General features: G+C 35.5%; 1 protein-coding gene across 2 annotated transcripts in view; it reads right to left on the minus strand.

The window, feature by feature from the left end:
• LOC145673437 (dystrophin-like) overlaps nt 1-14,602 on the minus strand; it is a 79,882-nt gene extending 65,280 nt beyond the window's left edge. The window contains exons 1-2 of one of the 2 annotated variants that reach the window (XM_081743140.1): nt 14,454-14,602; nt 4,559-4,619 (exon numbers count right to left, since the gene is read on the minus strand). In XM_081743140.1, the coding sequence (XP_081599266.1) occupies nt 4,559-4,614 (56 nt within the window). In that variant the 5' untranslated portion in view covers nt 4,615-4,619; nt 14,454-14,602. Of the gene's footprint in view, nt 1-4,558; nt 4,620-14,046; nt 14,070-14,453 lie in introns of those variants that run through there. The other variant, XM_081743141.1, reaches the window with a different exon arrangement.
• Between the last annotated feature and the right edge of the window lie 9,226 nt (nt 14,603-23,828).

Raw genomic sequence — 23,828 nt, forward strand, 5'->3', positions numbered from 1 at the left:
CAAGATGTTTGTTCACCATAATGCCCATTTGACACGATGCTGTCCGAGATTAACCCTGAAAGTAATAACCTAAATTTGATGGAAGACGGACACAGCAGTCAATATTGGGTTAAAAGACATGGAAATTAAAAGAGAAAATTGGAATGCTACAATGCATCAACAAGATAATAATTATAAAATACAAGAAACGTCTGAATAAAGGACATCGATAGCAGACGATCATTATTCCGTAACTGAGAGGCGTCCATTCAAAGACGATACACAAATCTGGATTACTCACAACTCGTGTGGTAATGGTATATAGTAAGTTCATTATTTGTAAATGTAAATACAGTAGACTCATGCCTAATGATGACTTAATGTGGCCAAAAAGCAGATCTGGTAACAAAATGCCGGATAGGTCGAAGTTCTATAATCACTTACATCTTGACCATCCATACTGTAAAATACTCTTTGTACCAAAATTCGTTCTTGTTATATTTTGTGTTCTCTTAGTACAGGTTAATATTTTATATAAAGGTAAACAAGAAAGTTTTGTTGCAATTTCACCCATCACCTTCGAACATTGATACGTCACCTAAGACGTACCTGGAAGATTAAACATAGTCCCCCTCAGCATCGACGACCTTCTGCCAACGTTCTGGAAGGCCATTGATTTCATCGCGGTAGAACTTGGTAGGCCGTGAAGCGAAGAAGGTATCAAGTACATTCTGCCCCTCTACTAGGGATTTGAACTGGCGTCCTCTAAGATGATTATCCAAGGAATGGAACGGGTGATAATCGGACAGTGCAATGCCCGGGGAGTATGGCGGATGAAATAGTGTTTCCCATCCAAGGCGTAAAATGGTGTCCCGGGTGATCCTAGCCACGTGGAGCTTAGCGTTGTCCCGTAACAGAAGGATCCCTTAGCGATACAGAAGTGCTGACTTCAAAGTGTTGAGTTTTTCTTGGACATGGCTCGACTGCTGACAGTGCACAGTTGCACTGATGCTCTGAGCAGCTGGCAGCAGCTCCCGATGCACGATGCCAAGAGCAGTTCACTCAACACACAGGAGAACCTTCTTCTGGTGCAGTGCTGGTTTCGGCTGTTTTGGAACCGGTACATGGGATGCTAACCAATGATGACGGCGCCGTGGAGCTTCGTACAGGGCCCACTTCTCATCACATGTCAACATCCTGTCCAGAAATGGCTCCTTCTTCAGACGAGACTGGCAAAGAAACACAGGTGTCTGCTCGCATTGCCTTCTGGCCCGGAGTCAAATTATATTGGACCTATCGACCCAACTTGTAGTGCTTCCCAAGTCGATGGAGGAGCTGCCAAATGTTCTCTCCACTCACACTGAATTGTAGTCCCTCCCAGATCCTCACATGACTGGCCAGTGTTCGTCTGAATTGCTGCTTGAAGATCTTAATTTTGTACATGTGTTGGTCTTTCGGACGTGGTGCGTCTTCGAGTGCTTCGTCACGTCCTTAAACTTGTTAAACACCGTTGCTCTGTTCGCGTAATCATGACACTCTCACCAAAGGCCTGGCATATCTTCCGCCCTGCTGCAGCGGAGTTTGACCCTAGTTTGAACTCGTACAGCATACACTCTCTTATGACTGTCTGTGGAGGTCCCATGTTTACTCTGTCCTTACTCAAGTTCACGGTGTAACTGAAATGTGATAATCAGGTAGTATATTGGATATACCCACACCAACAACTGACATTCGACTTACCTCCATTCGCATTGAAATCACGGTGTGAGGGCCAATGGAACACAGACCTCCACAAAAAACGACAGAACTTTCTTAGTTATCTTTATAAATCTTTGTTATGTACTGTAATGTACGTTTTGAGTTAAATTTTATAATGTCTAACTTAATTGCGGAAGCGTAAAATGATGTACACTGAACATACAAATTTAAAATAAACAAAACCTTAACATAAAATTTTGTGTTTAACATAATAGCCTAATTTTTATAAAAATCATTTCAGTGTTTTTTTCTTTTTTTATTAGTTTAGAAGTTACAAGGGAGTATAAAGATAAATGGTTCCCTTTTATATATATGGCCCGGTAAAAAAAAAAAAAAAAGGCTAATATGGGATATTTTCTTTCTTTTCAGATAAAGGATTGCCAGATAAGTAAGTCCCGACGAGCGAAGATTGCGACGTGGATGCAAGTATATGAATCACCTACAGCAGTAAAGAAACTAGCTTAGAATATGGTATAACGAAGATCCCGCAAGTAGGTTAATCATTCGAGGAGTACCTGAGAAATTCGAACAAACTGGTTATGTGGCCAATAACTTCGAAGGTAACAGTGGACGGCCCAGAATTGTCAGAACTGAGTACAACATTGTAAAGATGTAACCAAGAAGCCATGTTTAATAACTCGAAAAGGTCATACTCTCGGTTAGAATGTGAAACATGAATTCCTGAACGACCTCTTCGACAAATCATGCACCATAATTTGGGCTTTAAAACCGTATCACACTCAAATTGTGTGAGCACTCACTGATGCCGATAAAATCGACCGCGTAAAAATTGCAGAGTGTTAGAAGAAATGACAAGAATAGATCCATCTGTACTGTTTTCCTTTTCCGACGAGGCGACGCTTCATATCAGTGGTCGTGTTAACAAACATAACTGTGTGATTTGGGCTCAGTCGTTCTTTCAGAAAAAGTATTCCGGGGAGGGAAGGGGGGGGCAATGCTGGTAATATTTTATTTATTATTACACTATAGACGTATTATTTTGGTCTCGTCAGGGAGGGGGACACTGAGCTCCGGGGGGGGGGGGCAGTGCTCCCCAAAAACATGTCTGGAAGAAACACTGTTTGAGTTACTGAATATCTACATGAAGTGAGGCACCATTTATGGGACTCCTTGAAGATAAAAGTATGACGTGGTGTTTCTAAGCTGGGAATAGTGGGCCCTTATTTCTTTTAACACTGCGACGTTAACTGTCGCCTGCTGTTTGGGTATGTTAACTTATTTAAATTTCTGGAGTGATACGCTCTATATCGCAAGACATATGTTCAAAGGTCACGGACTTAATGGTCAACGGAGTGCTCATATGTCTTAACACTTCTGGTTTACAGGTTGAAAGGGTGTATTAAATGTGTATGTATTTTAAACTCTTCCCTATCAATGGTAGCATTTTCTTATTGGATCCTGTATATATGTACATATAAAATACTTGTTTTAACCTCTCACGATTCTGTCATCTACATTAACGGAGGTACAATCGCGAAAGAAAGTATTATTCAGTTGACAAAATTCTTTTCTTAATAACTCAACAATAAATTAACCTATTACAGTACAGATTTTGGCAAGTCATCAAATTATAACTATCCTATGAATAATAACAAAAAGATTCAAATCAATTCATTTGTTCCCGAGTTATTGGCAAAAGAAAATTTGTTAACTGTCAAATACTTTCTTTTCCGTGTGTACAACCAGGGTTGGCTGGTTTAAACCAGTTTTTTTTTTTTTTTTTTTTTTTTTTTTTAAAGTAAAAGTGTAAGTGTTCGTAAAATCTTGATGAACACACATTTGTGGGTTATCATGTTTTACTCCCAATATTCCTTCTGTGATTTATTTTTATAGTTTGTTATTATTGTTATGCAATTGCAATCAAAGAAAGATTCTAAATATTGTTTCGATTTAATAATGTTTACTATTGATAAAATACATCGAAATACCGTATTTTATTTTTTTTTTTGGGGGGGGGAGGGTGTCATACAAACCCTACGAGAGGCATTTATTGAAATCAAAAGTATCTTTGGTATCTATTTATGATAAATGGGTCAGAGCCAAAGTGGACTCAAACAATTCAAATCTTTATTCACTTTTCACTTTATGCAAATTAAGTCGTACTGAACTAACTTGGACTAAATTAGTTCTTCTGTATTCTGCAATATTTTGAAATTGTCCATATATAAATCTGTATAATGGTTTCACTTCTGCAACTGTTTATCTTTTTGTCCTTCTGAAATGACTCTTGACAATTATATTAACAAGTATGTAAAGATCAGTACAACATATTTTTTATCAGAAGTCTTCGTGATTGAGTCGACAGACGTATCGCATTTGTGGCCAATTAGTTCCGGTTTCGAGTTCAAATGGAGGACAGTTTCTTTCGTATGTAAGCCGAGAAATAGTTTGGATTCCGCTTTAAGCTTATGTGACCCCTTCCAGCATAACCCGGTTGTTGCATAATAACACCAAGGTGAAACAGACTTATTTCTGTTTATATGGGATATAAATACATAGAGCAAATTATTATTAAAAAACTGGTTTAAACAAAATACAAAAAAAAAAAAAAAAAGTTTAAACCCAAAGGAAAAAACTGACTTTTTGTTTTTTCAAAAACAAAACAAAAAAAAAAAAAACATGGTTTTTGCCAACCCTGGGTACAACACAGAATGAAGAGTATCTCGTAGATGTATATCTAAATATCAATTATGTTAGGATTTTACTTATTACTTGTTTAATAAATGAAATGGGGAATATAACTATATTTATAACGCACACTGAGTCAATTGTGGAAAAAGGTTTATAATAAGACACTTACTCAACATAGTAAGGCATTCCGGATTCCGTCTCCGCTTTTTCCCAGTCAGGAAGCATGGTATCTGTAAAACATGGATAAACGAGCTTATACAACTGTATCAAACTTTGATAGATGTACTAACACACTGAAAATATACTAACAAACTACGGATTACATATTTAATGCCGCAGAAACAACAGTAAACATATATTTTATGTAGTTATTAAATTTTAAAATGATCTCATAAGAAACTGAATCTGTAATTCTATTAGAACACAGGCAAAAATAACAGAAATAACTGTAGCCGTGGCTAATCTAATATTACTAATTTTATTATTTGCTAGTCAGGATTTGTATGCAAATGTGCATCTGATAAGGACAGTTTAAACACACGATAAAACATTTCCTTTGGTTTTTCTTTTCCTTTCTTCGTTAAAGGCTTCATCTAACAATAATCTTTCGGATAGAATTTCTTAAACCACATACTTATTTTACCTTTATATATTTATGCATATTAATCTCCATATTTCAACATTCTTCTCTTTTCATTTTGTAAAAGAACAAGACAATACCAAATATTTAATGTTCATATTTTTGCAAACGTCAGTGAGGCTTCTGAGATGATTCGATCCACATTTGTTCGTTCGTCTGCCTATACCACACATACTACAGGGTACCACCTTCGATGCTTTAAGTTTAAATTTTCAGGTAACAAGCACGAGACACGCTAAATTTCCAGTATAGACTTTGGCGGCATACCAACGTACAATTTCAAAATGGTGGCTTTTTTAAAAAAAATAGCTGGTATCCACGCTACAAAGTACAATTTTCGGTCTTTTACGTTGAAATTTTTAGAATATAAGCACGAGACACTCTAAATTAGCTGTATATATTTTGGCGGCGATCTAACGTAAAATTTCAAAATGGCGGTCATTTTTTCAAAACAGCAGTGAATAGAAAATTGTTGCAAGTTGTGACAATGATAATCTTGAAATATAAATCACATTTTAACACTTTTACCTCAGACATTGAAATATTCCGAAAAAACCCACATGGGCCCAGGTGGGTTGGGCTTTAAAAACAGAACTGTTTTTTTCAAACCCTGCCAAATATAAACAACTTAACTTTTATCGTTCGTTATAACTTCAAGTATAGATACATACATTATACGCCTAACCACAAACAATTTGCATCAATTGATATTATACATGATTGGTAGTTCTTGCTATGTGGAAGGTGTTGCTTAATGAGGTGGAAAGGTGTTCATAAACTAACAAGTCAAACACACTGAACCTATAAGCCAATTTTGTAGATTTGTTCTACGTTAATATTCTTTCAAGTTTATTAGTTTTCGCGTAAGTTCGACAGAAGATACACAAGCTTACGCATTTTCAATAATAAAAAAGGAGTAAGGAACACGCAATTTATAAAAGTTTATTGGTGTTTCTCAGATGTAACTCAATGTTACACTAATTATAAATAGGATCATGTAAAATACACACGCATCACTTCTACACGAAGAGGAAGGAGTTCTTGAAATATATCAGGTCACTTTACAAATACCTGTTCTCAGGGAATATAGACACGTGTATTAAAAATATAAATAAAAGTTCCTTCGTTCTTTAAGTAATCTTATAAATCGCTAACATAACTATCATTGCTTTCATATCTCACCTTAAGCTCTGTAGCCTACAGATGATGATCTACAAAGGTCAGTAAAAAAATTGGTCTAATTAAGTTGTAGCAAAATGATTTTACTTATTTACTCATATGTATTTCTGGACAATACCGGCATCTACAGCCTTAACTCCGTCACGTATGAAGGATGACGTCCCTCGGCGAACACACTATTTGAGGAAAGGGGAAAGGAAGAAAGCGATCCAGGACTTGTATCTTAGGTACCATTCCAGCATTTGCCTCGTGTGAATGAGAAAAAACCTTACTCAGGATAGCTGACCTAAAAAAGCTGTTACAACCCTTTCAACCGAGATCCCCACCGGAAATCGAACCCCAGATAGCCGAGAGCGTTAGTGACTACGCTACGTGAGGCCATTGAGCCGTTCCAGGTCAAATCAACACAATTTGAAGACAAAATTTACCTTACCATCTCAGATTGTCATGAAAATTTTGCACAGCGGTACTATTCATATAGACTAAGAAAAATACCAAATTTCATCTTTACCGGTATATATCAACCGGTATTGTAGATAAGGCTATGTAAACTTTCAAAAAATTGCCCAAAATAGTACGTTCAATGCATTTTGAAATTGGAATTGCGGCTCTACTAATTGAGCTAGAGAGCTGGTTGAGGTGTCATTTTACAACATTTTTCATGCCCCTCCCTGTGATGTACATCATATATGCTAATACAGAGTTGTTTTTTTTTTAAATCAAGATCAAAATTTTACTTCAAAATTTTTGAAAAAGTACATATTTAAAAATTTTGAAATTAATTCCATGAATAGATAGTACCGTATTGTTGTAAAGCACCTGGCAAAATATGAATTTGGGATGATAATGGGTTCATCGTTAAAAAAAATTCAAAACTAGAGTTTTCATTAATACTCTGTACGTAGCTGAAAAATACAAGTATACAATGTTTTTTGTTTTACTTGTGGAAATAAATGTGAAGAGTAGAGTAATGGGTCTAAAACATATCATACAGACTTGTAATCTGCTGGTAATACTTATTAGCTCATGCTCTAAAAACTTTAACTTAAAGCTAAGTTAAGGTGCTGGTACTTTTGAACTTCAGTTTTATAGAAGGCAATAAAATAATACTAATACAAGTTTCACAAAAATGTTGCTGTAAATAAACGTGGTTTGTAATAAGTATACATCTAGCACTGGTAGAACAGCAGGGTTGGCTGGTTTAAACCATTTTTTTTTTAATTGGTATCAACAAAATGATGCCACAAATCGTGTAATTTCCAAGTGACGTTTTCATATATCTCGAATCATCTGTGTTAGTTGAATCTAATTTTCGATTTGTAATTAAGGGATCCCAATGAGCCACAAAATTTCCCTCAGCTAGAAGCCAAGAAGAACGTTAAGCCTAAACAAACCAAACACACTGAAACAGCTTTAGCGGGTAGGCCCGGGTCTACCCAAAAATTTTGAAAAAAATAAACGTCTAAAAGATATATATTTATAATATTATACATATAAATATATATTTACTGACAAGGAACAAATCTTTACATTTTCATACTTTTAAAAAAATAAAATAAAATAATTTGACCTACTCAAAATTCAAACCCTCAAACCACCCCTGCTAACGAAACAAATTCTATCTTATCTATCTGCTTGCCTGAGTGTCTGTTTCATAGTTATCAATATTTTTAACTTTGTTTAAATATATTGATAGAAAGTAGGCAAACTTCATCGACTACATCTGTACCTTATCAATTGGACTTTTTAATTTTCTTGAGTAATATACTAAACTTCTAATTTTAAAATTCCAGCATTCAATGTTTGTATAAACGCCATTTTAGCACACTGATTATCAGGGATGTACGCAGGAATTTATTTCGGGGGATCCACAGCTTTTCAGGGGGGGGGGGTCAAATTCAATATGAGAGCAAATTGCATTAAAATTTTCAGATATGTACAGGGTTGGGAAAAGAAAGTGTCAAAATCTCCAAATAAACTTCAATTAGAAGACATATCAGGCTATGTCACTGATCGCTATGAAGGAAATTGGTGGCTCGGGTATGTTTTACAGAAAAATGAAGAACTTGATGAAGTAAAAATAACTTTTCTTCATCCATATCCAAGAAACGCTGATGTTCTGTGGATGTTAGTAGTGGACGTTCTGACAAAAGTGAATCCTGTAACTCCAGATGGAATAAGTTATGATCTCCTTGAAAGTGATGTACGCCTAACAAATGTCACTTCTTTTTCAACTTTCAAGTGATAAACATATCCTATTACTTATTGAAAAGTTTTACTATGAAATCATCTGTACTCTTTCTTCAAATTAGTGTTCATTTTTATTTTCACAGAAGTGTAGAACTTAGTATTTTTGTGTTATTACCCTACGTACAGAGTATTCTTGAAAAATCACCTGCTAGTTCTGAATTTTTTAAACAATGAACCCATTATCATCCCACATTCATATTTGTCAGGTGCTTTACAACAATATTATCTATTCATGGAATTAATTTCAAAATCTTAAAATACATGTACTTTTTTAAAAAAATTGAGTTTGATTTTGAAAAAAAAAAATCTGTATTACCCTATATGATGTTACATACCACAGGAAAGGGCATAAAAAATGTTGTAAAATGATACCTCAACCAGCTCTCTAGCTCAATTAGGACAGCTGCAATTCCAATTTGAAAATTCATTGAACATGCTATTTTGGGTATTTTTCTCAAACTTTAGATAGCCCTATTTTCAATACTGGTTGATATATAAAGTTGAAATTTGGTATTTTTTAAAATCTATCTAGAGGGCTTTCTAAGAGTAAACCGAATCAAATAAACCTATAAACTAGAATGTTATACTTGATCAATGCAGGGGTATATACCTACTTCTGGGCCGCCGCCGCCGCCTACCTACCTACCTACATACACATATACACATACATACATACATACATATACATACATACACATACATACATACATACATACATACATACACATACATACATACATACATACACATACATACATATACATACATACATACACATACATACATACACATACATACATACATATACATACATACATACCTACATACATACATACATATACATACATACACATACATACATACATACATACATACATACATACACATACATACATACATACACACATACATACATACATACACATACATACACATACATACATACATACACATACATACATACATACATACATATAAATGAAATGAAATCTTTGAGTTTTACGTCCCACGTTTATGCCGGTTAGGTCTTGATTTATATCATGTTCTTTTTATTAAAATGGTTATCTTTCGGTGGAGCGGAGGAGTAAAAATTTATACAAAAAATTTAGTATCTCACGACTCCCATCAACTTAATTCATAACTTCATTTCCTGACTATACATAGAATGGTAGATATTAGAAATACCCCTGCACAAAAACAAAATATTAGCAGGAGAATCTGTAAATGGAGCATGTTTAGTAGAAGGGGTTCAGAAACACGTAATTACAGGAGAAATGAATGCTGCAAGTACTTAGCATCGGAAGTAGGTAGCAACATAACGTAACGTAACGTAACCTAACTGAATTAACCTAATATTAGTAGAAATACGCGAAATTTTACCATTCTTTGGAAAATTATGCTGGACACTTACACTAACTAGAGATGCAAGGGCTCGGAAAAACACCGGTTTTTTTGGAAATCTCGTTTTTTTCTGCTTCGCTATTTTACTTGGAAAATTTTAGGCTTTTTTGAAAATGTTGCTTTAAACTGATAAAGCAGACTTTGTTTCGCTTCTCTAAAACAAAAAATTCATTTAATTAGTGGTTGATGCAGATAATAATATGAAACCTCGAGAATAAACCATGAATTTCAAAAAGGCTTTTTAAAATTCGTAACATATTTACATGAATTCCAAAGGATTACCCAATATATGTAATAATATTTTAATCTCTTATATGCAGTTTTTTTACTTCAAAATATCACACACCCTCTTTTTGAAGCAAAATAAAAAAAAAAAAAAAAATAATAAAAAATAAAATAAAATAAAATAAAAATGAGAGAAATCTGCACATCAAGAGCTTCGTCTCGGGTGGTTCTGTACATTCTTGAAATTTTTCAGTTAAGTTTTAACTTTCATATACATTGTATGAATATTTTGAACAAATTTTTTACTGATTGATCACATACGTAATAAGCTGTTACCACCTATCAGGTGCTTCGGATCTGCAAAATAGGTAAAGCTCCAAATTCTGTAATGCACTGACTTAAGCTTGTTCAGAATCGAGAAAGTATCGAATTTGCTGTTCATGGATCATATACGTAATAGACGGTTCATCTGAGAGGTATGGTTTCCTAGGCTGTAGAATATTCAAACACCATCATGGTTTACCCAGTCCTGAAGGTTTCTGAATTTTTAACAAGAAAATACAACATATCGTTACGAAACCTTTTTTTCTTTTCTTTTATTTTTATTACAAAGAGGAAAACTATGGAATACATTTAAAAAGAGTGCAAGAATAAATCACTGTTCCAATTTACAAGACAAAATTGATTGTAATAATTATCAAGGCATTTCTCTTAACATTCTATTAATAAGATTGACCCCATACGCAGATGAAATTATTGGAGATTATCAGTGTGGATTTAGTCGAAATCGACCAGATTTACCATTTGACAAATACTCGAATAGAAATGGGAATATATTACCCACTACATTAACTGTTTATTGATTTTAGAAAGGCTTACAACTCGGTTAGGAGGGAAACATTGTACAACATTTTTACAGAATTTTGATTACCGAAAAAGCTAGATTTATTAAGTGTTTAAATGAATCCCAGAGTTAAGTCCGAGTACTTCTACGTCGAGATTGGCCTGAAACAAGGATATGCGTTATCGCCGTTATTATTCAGCTTTGTTCCGGAGTACGCTAAAAGAAAAATTAAAGATAGGAACCAGGGCCTAGAGTTGAATGGTATTCACCAGGTTATGATGTATGCTGATGATGATGTAAATCTGATAGGAGAAAATCGAAAGAAATGCAGAGGCCTTATTAAACGCTTGCAGGGACATCAGTAAATGCAGAGAAATCTAAATACAAGGAAGTTCACAAGGATCGTAATACGGCAAATTATGAATGCGTTAAAATATCAATTAATACTTTCGACACAGTGGATACTTTCAAATATCTTGGATCAGTATTATCAGATCAAAATCATACCCACAAAGAAATTAAATGTCGACTGAAATCAGGAAATTATTGTTATTATTCAGTTCAAAATATTTTGTCGTCGCGAATTCTGTCAAGAAATTTAAAGCTTAAAATATATAAAATGATAATCATCCCTGTTATGCTTTATGGTTATGAAACATGGTCGCTTACGCTGAGGGAAGAATGCAGTCTGAAATTATTTGAGAATAAAATTCTGAGACGAATATTTGGACCCAAGAGGAACGGAAATGGGGAATGGCGGAAACTTCGTAAGGATGAACTACATAATTTATACGGTTTACCAAACATCGTTAGTCATCAAGTCTAGGAGGCTCAGGTGGGCAGGTCATGTAGCTAGAATGGAAGAAAGCAGGAACGCTTTCAAAGTTTTAACTGGAAATCCAATCGGGAAACGTCCATTAGGAAAACCTAGGCCCAGATGGGAGGACAATATTAAGATGGATCTAGCAGAAATAGGAATACAGAGAAGAAACTAGATTAAATTGGATAAAGACAGAAGTCAATGGAGAGCTTTTGTGGCCATAGAGAGAGAGAGAGAGAAAATACATTTAACTTAAGCACAACTGCAGAACAAACATGAGTGAGTGATTAGCTTTCAGCTTCTATCGTGAAGTCCGGGATTCAACCCCGCATTCGACCATTTTGACAACAGTTTTTCTTAATTGAATATGTGAATGTAGAGATAGTACGTGTACTGTGAGTCCTAGCCGACCTCCTTTCTAATGATTTTTAAATCTTTGTTATTACTAATTACGAGCAGTGATGGATTTGCAAAGAGGTTTAGGGTGGGGATGTTTTTCGGATTGAAGCTTCTACCCCGAAATTACGGAATTTCTAAAACAAATGAAACATTAGTTTTGCCTTTACTCACAAACTTCAAGCTGTCCTCAAATAAAAAATTAGAAATTTTTAGAATAACTACGCATTAATAAGAGAAGCCCCTCCCAAAATACTTTTCTAAATCCGCCACTGCTTATCAGTATAAAAAGGTCTTCAACGTTGTATCTGGAAGAATATAGCTGAATATACAAACGAAACGAAATATTTGTTATGCCTGTATTCATAAACTTAAGCTTCTCTTCAATAAAAGTTAGCAATTTTTAGAGAAACCAAACATTATTCAGAAAAAACCCTCCTAAATATTTTTTTCTAAATCCAATACTGATTATTTCTATCAAATGGTATTAAAGTTGTGTCCGGAAGATTATTGTTAAATTATTGCACAGCTGCAGTACAATGGAAATGTGGAAGTACACTCTGAGAGATATATTGAAAAACGTACGCTCTGATGCAAATATTGAAAAACATAAGTTTAATTATGTGCTAGAAGCTAGAGTACTAAGAAGTGAAACACGGATGACTAAAAACAAATGATCTAGAGAAGAAAAAATGTCGATAATTCAGAAGTTAAAATAAAGTTAAATAGCTTCTAAAATTGCCCTCAAATACTACGTGCTTTATGTTTACTTTAATTCATAAACCATGTGCTCCATCCATCATGATGGTGAATTCCAGAGCGAAATATTGCATTTAGGTCATGGAATCTTATTTAACTTTCGAGTATACTATAAGAAAGCTATTTAAACAGAAAAATCATGAAAATGAAAAAAGCCAAAATTTCTAAAATTCTTTTTTCCCCCAAAAACCCGGCTTTTTATGTGCAAAAAACCATCGATTCAAAACAGCCGGCTTTTTTGCATCTCTAACACTAAGATAAACTAACCTAACGTGAAAAAAAATATCAAAATTGTATTTTTTTAAAGAAAAAAGAGCTGGACCCCTTCTGCTAAACATAGGCCATGTAAATTCACTAAGAAATATTGACTCAACTTTGCACTTCCCACTCCAGTTTGTATCTTTGGAGTATGTTTAGTACAAGGGGTCCAGAAGCACGTAAAAAACACAAAATTTACAGGAGAAATGAATGATGCAAGTACTTAGACGTAACATAACGTAACCAAATCTAACCTAACCTAACATAAACTAACCTAAGCTAACCTGAACTAACCTAAACTTACCTAATATTATAGAAATAAGCGAAATTCTATAATTTTTTGGAAAATTATGCGGGATCCGTACACTAATTTAACATAAACTTACCTAACCTAAACTAAACTAAAGTAACCTAAGCTTGCCTAAAATAACATAATCTACTATAAACTAACCGAATGTGAACAGAAATTACCAAAATTGTAACATTTTTTAGACAAAAGAGCTGGACCCCTTCTGCTAAACATAGGTCGTATCTTTATACAAACTCTTAAAACACCAGGTTGTATCTATTAAAGCACAACACTTTCAACCATCAAGACAATTATAATTAGGAAACTATAGAATATCCATATTCGCAAACACGCCTTCTCCCTGAAGAAACGTCTTCGTACATATGCTCCTGTTTCGCCCTGCCCTAACTCGGATTGCATGCAATACTAACTTGTAGTGACTGCCTAACATATGTTGGTGCGTGTCTTTCGTACTTGACGACAGAACGCCACCAAGCATGCTTTATCGGTAAACAATGCCTGGCTCTGTTACAAAATACATTCAAATCAGTCCTACTATTTGATGCGCATGAAGACGAAACTACAGCGGGGCATACCTTTAACTAAAGTAATGGAACGTCTCTATATCCTGTCTATGTTACTTGTCTTCCTTAATTAAGTCTGGCCTTTGCACTTTATACTGGGTTACGGTACGGAACTAATAGCTATTAAAGTAAATGTGGGAATAGGGGTATAAGGCATCGAGAAACTTAATTTTGTCAAAACGAGAACATTTGCAGGCAGAACATATAGACTGAGGTATTTCATATTTGCACGCATGAACAACGTTTTTCTATCGGGTTCAGGTTAAGTATTACTGTTTTTAGAACATTCTATGACGCAGATTATACAAAAATATTAATCAAGAGTTCTGCGCTCTGTTTCGTTAACCTCACTATTTATTATCTACTTTTACGAAAAGTACAATAAATAAAATATAATAAGGTAATGACTATTTGACTACCTTGTATCTTTTTTAAAAAAAGCACTTTCACTATAACATAATAAGATCTTTTTCAAAACTTGTTAATAAAAACAAACAATTCTTCAATGCTACTGTTTTACCGCTTCACCGGCAGTGTTGCCAATAATTATGTAAACCAAGTTTCAGAAACCAATAACCAACTTGGTTTCTCTTTCAGTAATGATTTGCGCCAACGCAATACAAATTTTTCCCTTTAATTTGTGATAATCGGCGTACCATAGCTTCTGGAGATCAGTGGCGTAGCAATAGGGTAGAAAGGGTAGGCATTGCCTACGGGCCCAGGAAATTTCGGTATAATAGGGGTGCCCCAGGTTTTTAATAAAAAGAAGCAAATTATATAAATAGAGACCCAAGTTTTCGCGGTATTTCTCTTTGAACATGGCAAGAACAAAAATTCTGCTCACTTCACTCGCAGTCTATTACATTTGCGTATAAAATTATTAACATTACTGTAAACTCGTCAAGGTTATAGCACAGTATTGCTAAGATATTAATCCTCCTATATTGATACGATATCAGTCCTATATTACATGTACTGAGCTTACTAACTTTAAATAAAATTCCCTTGCACAACAGGCTTCAACAATAATGACAAATTCTATGATCTATAAAATCTGGAATTAAAAAGTGTTGCCATGGAGTCACAGTACTATTGCCACGTACCGCGGATACATAGGACCCAGACGAAGCACCAAAGGTCGGGCAAATCGGGCAACAGCCTGAGGGGCAACGTCAGGGAGCACCCAAACGATCATCCCAAATAAATTTTCCAACGTATTTTCTAATATCACTGTAATAAAATGTTAAATATAGGCTAGGACTAGGTGGGGGGCGGCAAACATACACTTTGACAGTGAAAATTTTGCCCATGAATTGGAAATCTGTGAACTGATAAAAGAATATGCATAAGCAAAAATGAGAAAGAAACACTTCTGATTTTGTATACAATTTGTCAATTAAAAAAAAAAAATGCTTATAAGCGGTTTCACAAATTTTTATTGTTTATTTTATAATTATGTAAAATCATAACTTACTATATAGATGTATTCATTTGAAATCCTTTCGGCAGTACTGGTTGATGCATTACAGTTTATTTACACTACCAATACAAAAAAGAGGCCGATTTTTACACGAGTGTATTTTTAATGTCCAGTTTACTTTTAAAAGAGATACCCAACGATATAAAAAGAAAAAAAAATGTCAGTACTGTCCCACTGATAATTTTCGGTTTATGTTCGTTTCTGCGCGTAGGCATAAGTTATACATAGATGGTCATGCATGTGACCTATTCGATAGGTGAAGGGGCGCCACTAGGGATTTTGCCTATGAGTGTTAAAAAATATTTTTTCGCCACTTTTATGAAGACAACATACCATCACTACGTGCTACAATTTACCAAAGCCAGAAGTGGTTTCAATTTACTAGTACGTCCGATTTCATTATCGATTTGATGGAGAAAAAAGTAAAAGATATCGAAAGTTTATTTATTTATTTATTTATTTATTTATTTTTAGTTATTTATTTATTTATTTATTTATTTATTTATTTATTTATTTATTTATTTATTTATTTATTTTTTGAAGAGATATCGTTCAATCATTTCCAATTTCAACGTTTATAGCAATACAAGAAAGTCGATAACACAGCGACAAGTGGATTTGAATTCGATTTAGCGTGTCAAAGGAACACATCACTACCGCAACCGGTCCAAGTTAAAATTTGCTAGTACTTCCGTTTTCAATACTGAATCTCATAGGCCAAAAACGGTAAAGATATCTAAAAGTTGTTTTTTGTAATCCACTCAGAGTTCCAAGAATAGGTTCCATAAACAACATTAGGGCCTAACCCCCTAATCCAACCGAAAGTTGTAGAATAAAGTATTTCCGGTTTCAAATGTTATCTCTATAGAACAAAAATTGCAACAGACAGCAATAAATTATTGTTGCGACTGATTCAGTGCACCAAGGGAACACATTGTCATTACCCGCAACATTCTACCAACATTCAAGTGGTTGAAATATATTAGTACTTCCGCTTTCAACATTGATTTTCATAGAGTAGGAAAGCTAGGAGATATGGACAAACATATTGTACAATCGATTCAACGTTCCAAGAATAAGTTCCATTCCTTCCATCAATTCTCTATTCAAACCGGAAGTAGTAGAAATCAAAAGTGTACGCCATCAACGTTATCACTTTAGCAGAAAACGGTAATAAATATTGATAAGCGTTTTTTTTTTTTTTTTTTTTTTTTTTTTTTTTTTTTTTTTTTACAATCGACTCAACGTCTTAAGACAACATATCATTACTACGCGATTCATTTTACCAAAACTGGAAGTAGTTGAAATTACTAGTACTTCTAATTTTAATATTCATTTCCATAGAGCAAAAATAATAAGATATATCAAAAACATTTTTTTTTCTTTTATTTTGGAAATGTCCATTTCAGTTACAAACTTTTCTCATTAATTTATAATTCCGTTACACGATGCACGTGAACTACATGGGACACTGTTGTCAACGCTATGAATAATCTCCTGTATGTACGCTGAAGGTGCTTTTTTTTTCCTTTTTAATTAGGATGAAATATTCTTGTAGGTTACCTATGCATATGTCCTACCACGCAGAGGACGGTATACCACGGTTATTTGCTCTTCAGTAGAGCACATTTTCGCAGATAGCGTCAGAACAGATCACCTACAAAAAAGACGTTACGTGCCTTTATAGATACCGTAAGACCGTTTAGATACCGTATAGGGGTTACTTTGCACATCAGGGGTTACTTTGCACAAAATATGATAAGAGTTTCACAGTCCTCTGTCGGTAAAACCATGAACTGTAAAGAGGAAGTTTCAACTGCCACTGTAAGATTGAACATCTAACTGTATTTCGACTATAATGTTGGCGGTTAACATGAGTTCTAATTACCCGGAGGGTTTTGTTGTAGAGGTATGGAAAGCAATCATATAAAGACCACCAAAATTTGAAAGGTATCACCTACAAGAATTTCCGTTAAAGTTAAGTCAGTTTCGTTGAATACTACTGTGTATAAGGGGACTTTGATGCAATAGTTGAAATTGAAATGTAAAACGTTTTAAAGTCATAAAAAGTAAAACTGAGAGAAGGCAGTTTCAACCTCTACTCGGGGTTACTTTGCATCAATCCCAATTACCCCTTAGATAGGAAATTATTGCTATTGGAAACTCCTGCATTCTAAATTTAGGTAGATGTCGGAATGAATTTCTTGTTGGAAAATAAATTATGAACAGTGGCGGATCCAGAAAATAGTTCCACCTATGGGGTTACTTTGCACCAAAGTTTATATTTCAATAACTATGGTCATACTGAGTGTTTACTAATGAACATACGGAAATAAATTACGGAAATAAATTAGAGAATAAAGAGGGCCCCTTAGCAAGAAAGCTCGCCCCCTTGAGTGATGCACCAACCTATATCTACGTGCACCTCCTACATGCAGTTAGAGATCTAAAGCAGCATGTCGAGTGTTGTGTCGCGTCACGGTTTTTATCCAAAGACATTTACCGGACAGTGTGTATTAGAGAAAGAAAGAAGGGTAAAATAGAAGATAGGAAAGCGCGTGAAGATTTTTCGCCTCACCGTTGGCTTGGGTAGTAGGAGGAAAAACCAGGAAACACATGGAGTCCAGGAAAACCCCCTTTATTGGTCATGCTCGTGCTCAAGTATTTACATGGCAAAACCACACTATGAAGGGGTGGTAAAATCCATGTAAAAGCATCTTTACTGTCTGTATTGATTCCCTATCGTAAAGAGTCAAGTGTGAGTTATACTATTGTGTTAAGTTGTCTGTAGTTTGGTGGACAAATTTTGTTAGTGGGATTTTTTTTTTCATGCAAGTCTGTCGTCTTCTTCACCCTTGGACTGCGTCAATCTAAAATGAGACTAAGATATATACACGTATACGATTATGTAGTGAGATATGGTTGATATCAGTATCCTATTGGACTTGTCAATTTTGTTAATACTAGTGATATATCAATAATTTAAGTGAGATGTAGTAGTTATGTTTCTGCCTAACAGGCCTCGTCATACCTTTTTATTTACATATTTACATTTTTTTTTCTCTCTCTCTCTCTTAAGATTCTCAAAAGTGTCTTGCGTTTGTTTCTATTTTAGCGCATGAAGCGGGCGTTTGAATTTGTAGTAGCTTTCTGGAATCGTGTAGCTACCCAGAGAACTCACAAGGTCGTTGTCTATTGCTTTCACAGACTGATAGAAGTTCCTTACTAAATACTGTATATGATCTTCAATCAGAGTCAGCCCTAGGCGCTGCTGTAGGCGTAGAACAGGCAGATATCGGGGTGAATTTGTTATTATGCGCACAGCGTTGTTCTGAAGTCTCTGCAGAGCCCGCGTATAACAGGGTGCGGAGAAAGCCCATGCTGGCGCAGCGTATGTGACTATTGGTCTAACTAACATTTTATATAATATAACTTTGCTCTGCGTATTGAGGGCAGGTGAGCGGAAAAGTCCGGCTAGGGTTCGCAGTCTAGCACTAGCCTTGTTTCTTTGGGAGTTCATGTGGTACCTAAGGGTAAGCCTTTTATCTAGTATTACTCCCAAATATTTATCTTTCCATTCTATTGGTGTGTTATATAGAGTTAGTTGGTTGTTTGGTTTTCGTTTGTATTTCTTAGTAAACTGTATGGCTTCACACTTTTCAGCATTGACTTTAATTTTCCAACGCTTAAACCAGGGTTTGAGTTCGTTCAGGTGATTCTGTATGTATTTTGTGACTTGATCTGGCAAGAATGATGATGCATACACGATTGTGTCATCTGCATACATTGCTATATGTGTTTTGGTAGTTTTTGGTATATCATTAATAGGGTTAGGATCTTGTTGATTTTGCATCTTTTTTCTGGATTAGTATAAACATTGCTCGTTGTGTTATAAATCCTGCTTTATTAAGAAGAAATAATTTAAGACAAACTTGTTTGTGCATTTTTTTTTGCATTTTTTGCCCATTTCTGTGTATAAGTGCATTTTTTAAAGTTTTTGGGCATTTTACGTGCATATTTAGTATTTATTCTTACTTTTAACTGCACAATTCTCATTTTCTTATAAAAACAATAAATTGAAGTAGAATGCTTCCACCTACACGATTCTAGTTCGAAATATTCGTTGGAGCGAGGTGTGTGATACGGCAAGAAAATTTGTACTGCCTTGCCGAAAGAAAATTTACCGTTGAACAGCATGTTTCAAGGGACAAACACCCACGGGGACTTAAGTTACGTGCAAACGAGAGGCAAACGCCGCGCAACAACTTCTCCCGCAGTGTGGTACATCCAAAAATCATTCTGTTTTTTCGAAGATTTTTGTGAAGCATTTATTTGTGCTGACATTCCGTTGAACAAAGTGGACAACGTGACATTGCGTGCCTTTTTGGAAAAATACACTTGTAAACCCCTCCCCGATTCTTCGACATTAAGGAAGAATTATGTGAACAAACTTTACGAGAAAACAATGCAGTGCATTAGACAAGAAATGGCCGGAAAGAAAATATGGGTGTCCATGGATGAAACTTCTGATTCGGAGGGACGAAATGTAGTGAATGTTGTTGGAATGATGCATGACGGGGGGCCGGGTAAAACATTTCTTTTGAATTGCGAAGTTCTGGAAAAGGTCATTTATTCCACGATCAGTAAGTTATTTGATGAATCAATGCATCTCTTATGGCCTAATGGCGTCCTTTACGAAAACGTGCTGCTCTTTGTAACCGATTCTGCACCGTATATGGTAAAAGCAGCGAACTCACTGCAGGCGCTATATTCGAAAATGATTCACATTACGTGCCTCGCGCATGGTTGCCACAGAGTGGCTGAAGAGATACGTGTGCAGTTTCCTGATGTTGATAAACTCATAGGAAGTGTTCAGTAAGGACCGACCACGTGTAGCTGCTTTTAAGTCGGAGCATCCTGAACTCCCTCTACCACCTAGCCCCGTTCTTACCAGGTGGAGAACGTGGCTAGAAGCCTGTAAATACTATTGTCAAAACTTCGAAGCTGTGAAGAAAATGATAGACACTTTCGACTCCTCCGAAGCTTCCGCGATTCGAACTGCACAAGAGATACTGGTCAATCCTGAAATTCAAGGTAAGCTTGTGAACATTCAATCTAATTTTGGATTTCTACCAGGTGTGATTACTTCTTTAGAGAAATCTGAAGAAAAGTTGACTTCAATTGACGCAATCAAAAATGCAGCAAGTGCATTAGAAAGTGTTCCTGGGGAAGTAGGACTTGTACTGTCAAGAAAAATGACAGATATATCGAAAAAAACAGGTTACCATGTTTTGTGTGCGATAGTGAACATTCTTTCAGGCAGAAAATTTGTACTGCCCAAATTAGAAAGTGATCTAGGAATTAGTGATATGGTCTATTTCGAATATGCTACTGTGGTTTCTGTAGAAACTGAAAGAACCTTTTCAATGTATACACGACTCCAAAAGTGCATTACCACCTGCAATTCTCGTTTTCCTGCAATAGCAGGCAACCCAAAAAGCTCGGCGGTTCGGTTGGTTCCGAATTCGAAAGGCGCTGGACCAAACCTCAAATCTGTAATAAATATATCAGTGTGGCAAACTGCAAATAAGGGAATAAAACAAATTGTTAAAAATGACAATAATATTATCGTGACGGAGATGGATGACATCAAAAGTTACAAAATGATCTTACTTAAGCAGTTCAAACAAGATGAATGGCAAGAAACATATATAAGAGGAAAGCATTTCTCTCCTCACCTCCCAAAAAAAGAATCTCATAAAAAAGAAAAAGTTACATAAAGTTACATAAGTTTTAATATAAAAGTCCCACTCTATATTGTGAAAGTTGACACCCAAAACGCAAGAACAACTGAACCAAAGTCAATGAAATTGTGCACAGATATTGTAGACGTAAAAGAAGGGAATACGAGTTTCGTATTTTCCTGGAAAAAACCTTTGATCACGAAATATCATAACTGCTAGTAACAGTATGTCAGAAGTGTGTAAAAGACATGAAGAATTGCAACGGAACTTTTTGTATTGAAAATACGCAAAAACTAAAGGAATACGGGCTTTTAAAATTTTCTGCGAAAAAACGGATTTAGGGGCAAAAGGTCCCACCCAAAATTTTGAAACTTAACGTCCGAAAGGCAACAAGAAGTGAACCGAAGTGAACGAAATTAAGGCAGATGTTGCAAACGTAACATGAGGATACGAGTTTTGTATTTTTCTCGAAAAAACGGTTGGGTGGGGCGCGGACCTCTCCAAACCTTTGATCACGGAAAATCAAATGTGCTGGTAACAGCATGTCAGATGTGTGTAAAGGACATGAAGAATTTAATCAAACTGCGTGTATGGACAATACGCAAAAAATAAAAGAAAACATTTATTTAAATTTTCTGTGAAAAAACGGTTTTAAGGGGAAAATGCTCAAACCCAAAATTTTGAAAGTTGACGCCCGAAATGCAAAAGGAAGTGAACCGAAGCGAATGAAATTGTGCGCAGATATTGTAGACAAAACGGGGAATCCGCGTTTCGTATTTTCCTGGAAAGAACGGTTAAGTGGGGCGCCGATCCCTCCAAATATTTGATCACGAAAAGTAAAAAGGCTAGTAACAGTATGTCAGTCAGATGTGTGTAAAAAACATGAAATATTGAAACGAAACTTCTTGTATGGATAATACACAAAAAATAAAGGAACACAGGATTTTCTATGTTCTTCGCAAAGACGGTTTTAGGGGGCAACCTCAAAATTTTGAAATTTGACGCCCGAAAGGTAAGAAGAAGTGAACCGAAGTGAAAGAAATTTTTCTCAGGTATTGTAGATATAAAATGTAGGAATACGGGTTTAGTATTTTTCTGGAAGAAACGATTAGGTGGGGCACTAACCCCTCCAAACCTTTGATCACGAGTGCTAGTAACCGTATCTGAGATGTGTGTAAAGGACATGAAGAATTGCAACGAAACTTTATGTATGGACAAAAAATAAATGAATATTGTTTTTTTATTTCCCGCGGAAAAACGGTTTTAGAGGGAAAAAGCTCCCACCCAAAATTTTGGAAGTTGACGCCCGAAAGGCAGAAGAAAAAAATGAAATCTTTGAGTTTTACGTCCCACGGTTATGCCGGTTAGAATAAAGGAGACGGTGATGATGAGTAATGAATGAAATGGTGGAATGAAGAAAGTGGGAGGAAACGGAGAACCCCGAGAAAACCCACGCACACGGTGTTTGTTCACCACAAGGTTCACTTGGCGAGGGCTTGGATCGAACCCGGGACCCCAAGCACCAGAGGTGAACTCTACCACTGAGCCACCGCGGCCCCTGAAAGGCAGACGTAAACCGAAGTGAATAAAAATTTTCACAGATGTTGCATACGTAAAATGAGGATACGAGTTTCGTATTTCCTTGGAAAAAACGGCCGCGTGGGGCACGGACCCCTCCAAACATTTGACCACGAAAAAAAAAAATTCTAGTAACAATATGTCAAATGTGTGTAAAGGACATGAAGAATTGCAACGAAACTTTGTGTATGAACAATACGCAAAAAATAAAAGAATACGTTTTTTAATGTTCTGCAGGAAAACGGTTTAAGGGAACAAACGAACCCACCCCAAAAGTTTGAAATTTGACGCCGGGAAAGCAAGAAGAAATGAACCGAAGTGAATGAAATTTTGCACACATATTGTGAAAATAAAATGTGGGAATACTAGTTCCGTATTTCCTGAAAAAAAACTGTTAGGTGGGGCACGGACCCCTCCAAACATTTGCACAGGAAATATCAAAAGTGCTAGTAACAGTATATCAGATTTGTGTAAAGGACATGAAGAATTCCAATGAAACTTTATGTACGGGCAATACGCAAAAAATGTACAAGGGTTTTTTCTGCTGCAAAACGGTTTTAGGGGCAAAAGCTCTGACAAAATTATGAAAGTTGGCGCCGGAAAGGCAAAAGAAGTGAACCGAAGTGAATCAAATTGTGCACGGACGTTGTAGACATAAAATGAGGGAATATGAGTTTGTTATTTTCCTGGAGAAAAGGGGTGGTGGGGCCAGGGCCGGATTTAGCATTTTGGCGCCCCTAGGCCCAATAATTTTTTCCGCCCCCTAGTCTGGTTAAAGTTACTTTCTTAAAAACCTTCATTTAAAAAGATATCAGGCCTATATGTTAATTGCTTAAACACCACTCCACGATGCAATTTTATCTTTAACTTTACCAACAATTATTTGTTCCAATGAACTTCAAATTCAGAATGCTTTATTAGCCTGATTTTTTTAATCAATTCAAAAAATATGTTAAGTTATGGCTATTTATTTTTATTTCTAGATATTTTTT

The sequence above is a fragment of the Thermobia domestica genome, chromosome 16, assembly GCF_964235325.1.
Source record: "Thermobia domestica chromosome 16, izTheDome1.hap1.1, whole genome shotgun sequence".
NCBI lineage: Eukaryota > Metazoa > Arthropoda > Insecta > Zygentoma > Lepismatidae > Thermobia > Thermobia domestica.